Source organism: Podarcis bocagei (assembly GCF_964188305.1).
Source record: "Podarcis bocagei genome assembly, chromosome: 16".
Classification (NCBI taxonomy): domain Eukaryota; kingdom Metazoa; phylum Chordata; class Lepidosauria; order Squamata; family Lacertidae; genus Podarcis; species Podarcis bocagei.
Window position 1 is genome coordinate 33,815,804 of NC_138142.1, and position 12,109 is coordinate 33,827,912.

A 12,109-nucleotide genomic window follows, 5' to 3' on the forward strand; every position below is an offset into this window, starting at 1 on the left:
CGCAGCTGCTTTTTAATTATTATTTTTTTGAGGGGGGGCGTGTTAGCGAGACAGTAAAGGGAATATCTTTTGCATGGCTGCTCACTGCTTTCGGGGGACTTGGGTTTCAGGTGCAAGGCTGGGTGTGTATGTAGACGCACGCAGCGCACAAAATCCTTGAGAGGCTGGTTGTTGCTTTCGGTGGGCGGGGAGAGGGGGATCCTTGCAGCTATATTTGGGGGATCATGTTGGAGAGAGTAAAAGGAAGATTGCTGTGAGTTGGGTTACTGCTGTGAGGCGGTGGGTGGCTCAAGGTGCAAGACTCGATATGTACACACACACACAGACGTGCAACGTTTCCCCTTTTGAAGAGAGGTCCTTGATCTTGTTATGCGAGCGGGTGGGTGGTGTAGGTGGCTTGGAGCATGACTTCGGGGGTATGTGTGTGAAGGAGGTGTGTGTGTTGCATTTTTTTTATTTTTTTGCAGCTTCGTTATTGGGTGGGTGTGTATTTGTAAACGTTGCACCCTCGTTCTGTGAGGTTTGCCGTTCAATCCTTGTGGCTTCATTTGTGGAGGTTTTGCAGCTTCCGTTTTGTGGTGGTGGTTATGTATTCTTGTAGAAAAATCACCACAAAAACTGGGAACCACAATGCTGAGCAGGGTGGGGAAGCGGAAGGGGCTCCAGGTGTTTGAAGGGAAAAATATTTCACATATATTTTTCTTCAAACATCCTTTCCCCCCCCCCATGTATTCTAGTAACTTCACCTTTTTCAGAGGAACGTTATGTATGGAGTTTTGTAGCTTCGTTTTGGGGGCAGGAATAATACTTATGGGGAAATCTTGAAGCTTCACTTGCAGAATTGTGGCAGACTTGCTTCTTGGTGGGAACTCATGGATGGCGTTATTCAGCTTCATTTCCCTCCTCCATGGCTGGGAATGAGGCAGATTGACTCCTGTTTAAAGTGAATGTTTGGTGTGCTGATACACTCCTGGTCCTCTATACTGGGATGTGGAATTAATTCCTCCCTTTTTTTTTTTAAGGGAGGTGCTTGATCTTTTCCTGTGTGTGTAGATTTCTGGCAAGAACCTGAGTGGGTTGGCAGCTGAAGGGGAATCCTGCTGGATGAGCAAGATGGGAATCCTGGTGGCTGCACCCTGGTAGTATGTGGGTGGGCTTCCTGACAGCTTGGCCCCTGCTCCCATAGCTTGAATCATTGACGGGAGGGTTGATGGATAAGGCTAGTCTCCAGGAATGTTAGTTTGGTGTGCATTGAAACAGATCCATTTGTGTGTGTGAGTGAGAAAGTGATTGATTCTTTGGTACCGAGGACCCCCTCAGAGATGCCAAATTTCTTGCACAGAATGTATTCCCTTTGTAGGAAATCATCACAGTGTGTGATGATTTTTCTCATACACAAACACATGTGTTTTGCTTCATGTACCAGTGTCGTTAAACTCACAGCCAATCGCTGCTTCTCAGCATGACTACACATGGCAATAGATCATCACACATGACAAACTACATGAGGCTCGCCATCTAATTTGTCTTTTCTGAATTGGCCTCTGGCTTCTATGAGGCGGAAAGAGGTTCTTGACAGTTAGGTCACCTCCTTAGAATGGCAGGTGAGAGGTTGAGGATACTGGACACGTAATTTTGTAGAAACCCAATGTCATTGCGGACAGCTCTCAGTATCTGGGAGGGTCGTTGTCCCTTGCCTTGAGAAACTGCAAACTTTTCTCAAGGGTTAATGCTTGGATAGCTCTTTATTTAACCCTAACCCTTCGCTCCTCACTTCAAATGACAAAAACCAAGCCTTAAGTACTTGTGCATAGTCTTTCCATCTCCCTTACCTCCCCCACCTCAAATATACTTCTGCCAGAATTTACACTGTCAGTTTCTCTGTACAGAGGCCTGTTCTCTCCCCTGCACCACCACTTTTTGTTTTAGTGTTGTATAAAAAAGTATTATCTCTGTAGAGAAGGCCTGGCTTAAGAGGTACAGTACCTCTTAAATTATTCCTCGTTTGTTTGGCAACTGCTGCAGTACCTCTTTTAGCATTTTGCATATGAACCCCCCTTTCTTTGATGTCTAATACATTTATCCTTTTATCCATTTACTTACAAGTTGTGTTGTGCTTGGGACTATAACTGCTTAACAGTCAGGTTTTATGTCATTTTCAACTTGATCTTTCAGACTTTCAGTTACAACTTTTCTGTTTGTAACTCCTCCAGGCAGAGAACATGTCCCTGCTGCACTTTCTACAATGCCTGATGTATTGTAACTATTCAGTACCTGCTATGTAAGAGCAGCTGCTACAGCTCATCCTTCCACTAGAAAGCTTAAACAGCACTACCAACGGTCTTCTGTCCAGGCCACATTTCCTTAGAGTCATAATTGTTGTAGGATTAGGTGCTTCCAGCCCAGTTTCTGGACCCATTGTTAGTTATGTTCCTTTCAGCAGAACTATACCTTCTGACCCTCTTAGGACTGCTTTTTTGTGTTGCTTTCAGAAGTTATGGCATGATGTATGAATGTGTAATTTTGAAAAGCTAAGTGCATGCATCTGTTTCTGAGAGTTGAGTGTCATTCATACTCCATGTGCATGTGAAACTGAAACGGTGTTTAACTACTGTACCTTCCTCTAAGGAGCTCAGGGACGGGTGTGTTTATCCCATGTTATTCTTCAATTGACTGGCAGGGTAGGTAGACTAGTTCCAGTTTAGCACTCTTGTCTTCCAATTGGACTTTCTTACCCCTTACTTCTATATCTCACCTGTAATTATAGAGGGATGCACTGGGTAGATGGCTACTCTTACCAACCCTGATGTTGGTTTTCTGGAAAATTCTGAATTGGGAAATTTTCATATGCAAACCAGGGTAATCTTCATAGGATAATTTGCACTGGGGAAAAATTTATCATGCCCTAGAGAGTAATCTAATTTGGCATGTTTGTTTTACTTGTATTTAGTCAACAAAGCTAAACACGTTGAAACTGCCAAGCTTGCCTAATATTGTGTTTGCAATTGGCACCTATTCATTGTATCTAATGAACATATGACATGGGAAAACTTCCATGGAAAAAGAAAGCACTTGGAACGTTCTGTGTGTGCAAACTTTCCCCACCTCACATCACTGCTCTCAACCCTTATTAGCAAGATTGATCTATACAGCTCAGAACTGGCTCCTTTCCCATTCTCTGTGATGGATAGGGGCCCACTAACATTAGCATGGCTTACTAACCAGTCATTATTTGTGATATGAAGAAGGTGCAAAACAGTGGAAGTCTTTCCTGCTGCTTGGAAGAGATTCCTACAGTCTTACTCAAAACATCAGTAGAAATGAGATATTTGGTGTAGAGATCTGTGTGGTGCTGTGTCTCCTGCTTGCAAGAGGGCTAGGTGCACTTGCCTCTTGTGAGGTGGTAGGTAGATCTGTAGATGCCTGCCGGTGGGCACTAAAAAGATTTCATATTCCTACATCAATGTTTGGTGGCCAGAAAGATACTGCCTCTGTTCCACTTGGTACCTGCATGGCAGCATCAGTCACTTCTGGCTCATGCTGGCCCAAGGAATCCTAAAGGACCGGCTGGAATTGTCAAGGAGAATTGCTGATAGTGATATTTGCAGTCTTGATGGGGATATTCTATCCATAGAGTTTCATGCGGGGGGGGGGGGGGCAGGCCTTGCCACAGACAGAAAGTTCCTCATTACTAATTTAGAGTGAACTGTTTGAAAAGTTAAAGAAATCATTTTTATCTTTGTGCTGTATTTCAGTAAAGACATTTGGAGCAGGATTGTAAAAAAAAAAAAGAGAAGAAGTCTTGGGTGTGGGCCAAATGTGGAGCTGAGGGCATAGAAAGTTTGAGATGGGGAAATAGTTTTGAATGGCAGATGGGTTCCCATGGCATTCATTTTATTGCCTGCTCTAGATGGGTATTATACTCCCTTTGAAGGAGCAGGTTTGTAGCTGTGGGTTCTCCTGGATCAATTGCTGTCACCTGAGGCACAGGTGGTCTTAGTGATATGAAGTGAATGCCATCAGCTTAAACTAGAGGCTCAACTACGACCCTTGGCTGCAGTAATCTATGTTCTGGGAACCTTAAGACTGGGCTGTTGCAATGAACTTTATGTAGGGCTGCCTTCGAAAATGATTTGGAAGCTTCAGTTAGTACAGAATGTGGCTGCCTGATTGTTGACAGGTTCGAGGCAAACAGATCATATATCACCAATTCTGTTATAACTACACTGGCTGCCTGTAATCTTCTGGGCCCAATTCAGAGTGCTGGTTTGATCTATAAAGCTATTTACAGCTCGGGACCCCAATATTTTTTGGAACATCTCTCTTGGTATGAACATAACCAGACCCTTACATATTTTACTCAGGTCCTTTGTATGAGGGAGGATCAGAGAGTGGTGACAAGGGAGAGGACCTTTTCAGTTGTGACTCCCTGTTTGTGCAATATTCTGCCCAATGAAGTCCACCTGATCCTCTTGTTGGCTTCTTGACTCTTGATAGACTAAGATGATACAGTTTTGTTATTAGTGTGCTGCCAACAGTTCTTGTGGTTGTTTTATGGTATAGTGTATTTATATTCATGTTTTAAGTGCATTGCAAGTCACTAGGAGGCCTTCAGTTAATAAGCAACTAACAAGTCTAATGGTTCTGTGCTTGAACTGAGAGGGAGTGCCAGATGTGTGTGAGATCCTATGCTTGACCAAGGCTGCAATATTGAGTACTGGCAGCTCCCCCGCCCCCCATTTACATATGTTCAATATGTGCGTGATTGCATCACGCCAAACCCAAAAGTGACTCTGAAACTTCATAAAGACCTCACTGAAACGTCACTAAAAGGGTGGAATGGGGGTGGAGCGATGTGCTTGCAGGCTTTTTCAATGGCTTTCATTTATACGTGATTTCACTGACATGCACGGTGCCTTGGAACATAGCCCCCGCGTAAACGGGGGGCTGCCTGTATTCTGATAGCCTTTTAATGCAATCCTAGGCATATTTATTTTAAAGTCCCATTGAGATGATTGGGGCTTCTGTCAAGTAAGCGTGCATAGGAATGCAGCCATAGCCCTGCTGAAATAACTATTAACCTTAAAAACATACCTGCAAAAGATACTGGTCTAGTTTGAAAAAGATAACTGCCCCCCCACACTTGTATTTTTTGTTTTTGTTTTGTTGATATTGGTGCTAGGGGGATCCTTAACTCTTTCAGCCTATTAAAGTAGAACTACTGTATCTGCTCACCTGGAGGGAATCCTTATTTGCCGTAGTTGCCCAGATAAATTTCTGTTTGTAAAAGCCTGAATTAGTGGTATGCATTTTTGGGTAAAGGATTGAAATTTGTAATGCTCACAAGGTCTTTCCCATGTCTTTGTGAAAATAATTATAGACAGAGGTGCCTCCAATGAGCACGTGTAATGGGGACTGAGAATCACTGGAAGAAACCCAGATGCCTGGTCACTTAGGATTTAGCATTTGTTGCTAGAGGTTTGAAGTGTTCATCCAGCTCTATATGGGGCTGGCACCTTGAAAGCGTATCTCAAAAGTAGCAGTAGCATAATAGCATTATTAAGGCCAACTAGAAAACCACAGAATGATGAACAAGCTCTTGAATTCCCCACAGCTCTTAATCCAGTTGTGGTGGGGAACTCAAAAGCTTGCTTACTGCTTCATAATACTTTTAGTTGGCCCTGAGAAATGCACTGCCCTCTTGCTATTTTTGGATCTGTTTTCTTTCTCTCTACCTCTCTCTCTCCCCCCCCCAACATTAGAACTACATGTCTACCTGCAGTTTTCATGTGCTGTTAGTTCAAATAACTATATTTCCAGTTTCAGCAATTGATCCAGAGAGCTGAGGACACAGCACTGGCCAGATAGAGAATGGAGGAAAGAGTGGCTTGATTGGGGCATATGTGTATATACCAACTTTCCTCCGAGGAGCTCAAGATGGCATGCATAGTTCTCTGCTCTATTTTCTCCTCACAGCAACCCTGTGAGGTAGGTTATTCTGAGAGTGAGTGTGAGCTTCATGGCTGGGTAGGGATTCAAAACTTGGTCTTGCAATAATAGCTGTTAACAGTATTATGCAGCCAAGTTTGTAACTAAGGGGGAAAAGAAGTTTGGCAAGCCAGATTGATAGCTGCCGAAATAAAGGCATAGAAGCATGTTGTTGTGGTATAGAGCTGGCATAGTACGGTGACCAAGAAACTGAAATATAAATTGGCATGTCCTCACCTCTGACATGAGCTCACTAGGTGTCATTAGGCAAACCACTGTCTCTCAACCTCTTACAGTACTCCCAGTTTGACACTATGAAAGTAATAATATTGACTTGCTGTAATCCTTGCATCTCTGTAAGGTAACACATGTGAAGCTCTTTGAAAACTCACAATTATAGCAATGTAGAGTTGGGAGGAACCCTGAGGGCCATCTAGTCCAGACAGATGGCCATCCAACCTCTGCTTAAAACCTCTAAGGAACCTCTTCTACCTCCCAAGTGAGTTTGTTTCACTGTCAAACAGCTCTTACTTGTCAGAAAGTACTTCCTGGTGTTTACCTGGAATCTCCTTTCTTGTAACTTGAATCCATTGGTTCAGGTCCTAGCCTCCAAAGCAGGAGTACCAGTATTAAATGCTATTTTAAAGGACACAAAACGTCTGAGGGAACAACCCTAAATTCATCTATTTACGAGACCGCCTCTCCTGGTATGCCCCACAGAGGACCTTAAGGTCCATGAATAACCATAGTTTAGAGGTCCTGGGCCCTAAGGATGTCAGACAATCCTCTGCCAGGGCTAGGGCCTTTTCAGTGATGGCTCCAACCTGGTGGAATGTTCTGTACCATGAGACTAGGGCCCTTCAGGATTTAACCTCCTTCCGTCGGGCCTGTAAGACAGAGCTATTCCGCCTGGCCTTTAATTTAAATTCAGCCTGATCTTTTATTTCCCTTCTGTTCCCTCCCCCTCCCCTTTTATGAAGATTACCCACTCTGATACCCCACAGCTAATCCTCCCCTGGCCTCCTCGCTGGCCCAAGTAGGACTAATTCAGCCAGCTAGCCCTGGTGACTATCTAATGCTTATTAGATGGATTTCCCCTAAATTGATTCCTGAACTTTGAATTTTATTGTTATTCATGTTTTTATACTGTATTTAATCTGCTTTTACAATTAAGTGTTTTAAATTTGTTGTTAGCCGCCCTGAGCCCGGTTTTTGAACCTGGAAGGGCGGGGTATTAAAAAAAAAAATTATTATTATTATTATTATTATTATTATTATTATTATTATTATCATCTATTACCAAATGTGCCTTGTATGTGTCAAAACTAGAATTCAAATAAGAATAAATTCCAAGTGTTCCAAGTCATGCACCCCACTCCACCTCACATGCTAATCATAAATATTAAGAAATGTGTTCAGAAGGAAGCAGTGGGCAGGAGTTTGGAGCTGGAGAGGGGATTATTGGAGAAGAAGCAGTGACTGTGTCTTGTGATTTGGTTTTTGGTGTGTAGCTCTAAGGCAGGCATAGGCAAACTCGGCCCTCCAGATGTTTTGGGACTACAACTCCCATCATCCCTAGCTAACAGGACCAGTGGTCAGGGATGATGGGAACTGTAGTCTCAAAACATCTGGAGGGCCGAGTTTGCCTATGCCTGCTCTAAGACTTGAGGTACTGTGGCCATCCCTGTTGCGTTGGAAATCACAGGGTTTCTGCCTCAGCTCACCTGGTGAAAAGTGATACTATAGGAGGAGACCACTAGAGGGCATCTCAGGGACTTGTGCATCAGAACTCAGTCTGGATGAATGAAGGAGCAGTGCCCTAGGTATTTAACAACAAACACTTAAATACCACTATAGAAACACTTAGATAACAGTATTGCAATTACAGCTGTAACAGGTATTATGCAGCGGTCGTTGTAAGTTTGGCAAACCAGATTGACAGCTGCCTAAATAAAATAAGCTTTAGGTGGAAGAGAGGAAAGTCATAATTAGTGAGAATTTTCGTCAGACGTAAAAATACATGAGATACAAATAGTTAACTGGGAAATGAGGCATTTATAAGCCGTGTGGAAGCTCTTAACATTGGATGTCTTTATTTATCACATTTCTGCCTGTATCTTTCCTACTTCAAACATATCTCTGCAGCCACAAGGACAAGAAACTTGTTTTTCGTTTCTAAGCACCATTTAACATTATATGCTTGTCCTCCTATGCAATGGATCAGAGCCTGCTGTCAGTTCACCAGTTCAGGGAGCTCTTCTGAAAAAGTATTTCCCCTTTTATGTGGAAGTGGCTGGTCTGTATGTACATATTAAAATATTTATTTCCTGCTTTTCTGCCCCATAACGGGACCTCCCAAGGTGATTTTCAAAAGAATGAATGTTTCAAACGTAACAACAAGAACTTACGAAACAAACTACACATGCCACTTGGAAATGTATGGAAGAAAGATGCCATATAAATTCAGTTTCTAATACTTATTGCTGCACAGATCTCACCCCTCTTCCCATATTAACAGAACAACCTGCATTTGTTGGACCCCATGATAACATCATGGCATGTGTGTGGCTCCAGATTGAGCTCATGGGTTGTTTGTAAATAGCCACTTACCTGGTCACCTGTGATGAATAAGAACTACCTCCAGGCGACCATCCTGGGAAGCTTTACACTAGTGAATTTGGGGGCGGGGCGCGTATTGTAAATGGCTACAATAAATATGTATAGATGGGCTGTTAACTTTGTGCGCTTCCTTGCAAGGTCCTGTGTGTTCCTTTCTTTAATTTCTGTTTGAAACCAAACAGCACAGAATCTGTATTCCTGTGGCTCTTGAATAGTCTATATTCTGACTGTCATCCCTTCCCTTTCTCCCACAGTGAGAAGATGATGGCTTCAAGTTTCTGGAAGGATCTGTCCACGGACCACACAACCGATCTGCTTTAAAGTAATAGTAATTATTTGCAACTGCACGTACTGTAATGGACCCTCAGAATACTGCTATGTTAGGGCTGGGCTCTGGTTCTGAAGGGTTTTCTGGGAAAAGCCCCTCTGCAGTTGCCACAGGCGCAGCAGGAGGCAGGAGGGAAGCGGAGCTCGATGGTAGTGCTAAGGAGGAGGAAGAGAAGAAGAAGAGGAGCTCGGAGGGGAGCGGCGGTGATCAAGTTGGCAAGGATGAGAGTCTGTCGGATGCCCAGCAACAGTTTTCTGTGAAGGAAACAAACTTTTCAGAGGGGAATTTGAAGCTGAAAATTGGCCTGCAAGCCAAGAGAACTAAGAAACCCCCTAAGAACCTGGAAAACTATGTCTGCCGGCCTGCAATAAAGACCACTATTAAGCAGCCCAGGAGGGTGCAAAAGGTTGGGAAGATGATGGAGGAGAAGAGCGACCCTGGCCCTGCGAAGCAAGTGAGTCATGTTTGCAATTCTCAGATCTGGGAAAGGAGTGGGTGGGGGAAAAGAGAACAAAAATGGTTACAGGTGCTGGGTGCCGGTAGCTCCGCAGGCACCAATTATGCAAACAGAATTTGAAATCAAGGGCAGAATTTAACATCTGGGAAAAACCTTCCAATTTCCCCCCTTATTTTTCTTTTTTAAGAGATGCGGAAGAAGAAAGAGAGCTCTAATGGAGCCTTCAATCTTGGGTCACCTTTAAATCTCAGCCTGTTGTGTGGGACCCATTTCTTTTTTAGGATGATGATGATTAGTGCAACGCCACACACCTTGCAACCAAGCACACAATGTAGCCTGTTCTACCTGCTACGGTAGAATGCTTATTTCAAGCCTAGTTTGCAGGGGCAGGGGGAAAGACCCTGTGGGTTCCAGGGAATGCCTCTAGGGATTCTGGTGTGCCTGTAGGCACCACAGTGGAGGCCCTTGCCCAAATGAGTTTAGACCATAGCTTTTGCTAACTCCTTGTATTTACTGTGGCTATGTTAGTTTGGTAGTGACAGGAGTAGCAGCTGAAGCCAGCATTCCATTTTTCAAAATGAGCGCAAAAGTTTGGGGAAACTAGGGCAGCCTAGCAAAATCTTCCATGTCTTCCCCCGCTTTTTAGCACTTTAGAAGTAATTTTGGTTAAATTGCTTTCTGTCAGTCATCGTCCTAGCTGATGTTTTTCCATGTTAGTTGAGCCATTTGTTGCCAGCAGCTCCTTCTTCAGATTCTACTGCTGGACGTAGCAGAGTACAGCCACAACCTACTCATTGTAGGAAGTCATTGTGGCATCTGTTTGGCTGTTGTGAGCCTTTGGATTGATTTTACATTTTTAGAAGAGGGCAAAATTCTTAGTTTCTCAGTTCTTATGTTGTGGAGTAATTCTTTTATTTCCCCAGGGGTTGATTTGAGTGTTGGCCTTATAAGGGCAGCGCCAGATTAGGAATTGTGGGGAAAGTACAACTCTTGCACTTGTCCCTTGCTGGCTTTGTCTGTTCTTTCCCTCTCATTTGTTGAGATTTATGTAGTAAATTTTCTATTCTTGTATTCTGTGAGGCATCATGAGTGCTAATGATTGGGGCTGCAGAGTTCAGCCCATTTAATCCATCCTCCCCCAGTTTATGTAGTCCTCATCATTCCTGACATGCTGATTAGAGCCAGTGGGAACTGAAAACATCTGGAAGGCACTGCATGGAGAAAGGCTGACTTAAAGTTTTGATTGACTCAAAAGGTGTCCCTAATTAATCAAGGAGGAATTCTATTAAAAAGGGTGCAGATGTTAAGGGTCATCTTAGGAAGTGATAGTCCCCTGTTTCTTGTGCATAGGAGGGAATACCTCTTTTATGATGAGACATGTGTCCATCACCTGAAAATAAAATGGATATTTTTCTTTACATCTATTGCGCATGGCTATAGAAACAGCTGATCAATCAAAATTCATAGGATTGATCAAATGAGATCTTTAATTGGGCAACTGTTCTAAGAATAATGATTATAATTACCATATGGGGGATTTAGCATAATGATAAAAGGCAATCAATATAAGAACAAACAAAATGCAAATTGAAAGAGAAGACTGAGATCTAAAAGGCTTGAGAAAGGAGAAGTTTTTATACTGATGTCTAATGGATTGGTTTGTGATCGCAACTTCCAGGCAGGTTGCCGTGAATATAAGTGATCATTTAGGAACCTGGAACCTAAATTGTTAATTACACACAGCTGCAAAGATTGGTGGAACTCCTTTTGCTTCAACTAGGTTGGAATTCTCTTCCAGATTTATAATCCCTGCACACACTTTTATACTGATCCTTTAAATCAGAGTTGGGGAAACCTCTGGCGCTCCAGAAGTTATTGGACTCCATCAGCCCTGGATTGGGGAAGGCTGATCTAGATGTTGTAAGACTATATTTTCCATCAGTCCCTAGCCAGCTTGGCCCAATGGTCAGGGATAATAGGGGTCTTAGTTCAGTGACATCTGGAGTGCTCTCAGTTGAGGAAGGCGGCATTTTAACTCTTTTCAGGTAGATAACTATTCCCAGCATAAATTGAGGAAGTGTGAGGTCAGACGTGCCCTGCCATGAAGATGGGTGAAACAGCTGCCCCAAGGCTGTGCATTTTGGGTGTCATGAAAAGACAGCAACTATCAAGTTGTTAGTGTTATGTATCCCTGGGGGGGTCCTGCTTTTTGCCTCAGGCCCTGAGGTGGAATTTCCTAATGAGACTGGAAGTTGAACCCAGGGTTTGTGTGGTACAAAAGAGTAATTTAAAGGGAATGACTTGGGCCCCTTTCAGTTTGTTTAAGATACACGTTCCAGTTCTGGTGAAGCAAGAGGTATGATTATGTCTGAACACTGGAGGGGCCAGAAAAGCTGATGGAAGGAAGTATGTGACCTGCTGTTTCATTGTTGTTGTCCTTAATTGCTCTTGTAATAGTTACTCAAATACTGCATGAAGTTTTGCTCCTGGAATTGTTTTTTTAATGGATAACTTTGTCCAGGTGTGTTTGTGCATGAACAATGATTGAAAGATAAAAGTGCCAAACTGCAGCATTTCAATACATTGCTTTGGGGTTTTTTCCCTGGCTGTGTGTTTAATATTGGAGCTGGCAGAAAATGGCGACAATAATTTTTTTTAAAGTAAGAGTTGATCAGAGTTGATTCAGACTTTGTGAGGGCTCATTTACATCATGCAGG

General features: G+C 43.1%; 1 protein-coding gene across 1 annotated transcript in view; it reads left to right on the top strand.

The window, feature by feature from the left end:
- ASH1L (ASH1 like histone lysine methyltransferase) overlaps positions 1-12,109 on the top strand; it is a 73,580-nt gene that overhangs the window by 397 nt on the left and 61,074 nt on the right. Inside the window, exon 2 of the mRNA XM_081173434.1 lies at positions 8,862-9,389. Within this exon, the coding sequence (XP_081029560.1) occupies positions 8,964-9,389 (426 nt within the window). The 5' untranslated portion in view covers positions 8,862-8,963. The remainder of the gene's footprint in view (positions 1-8,861; positions 9,390-12,109) is intronic.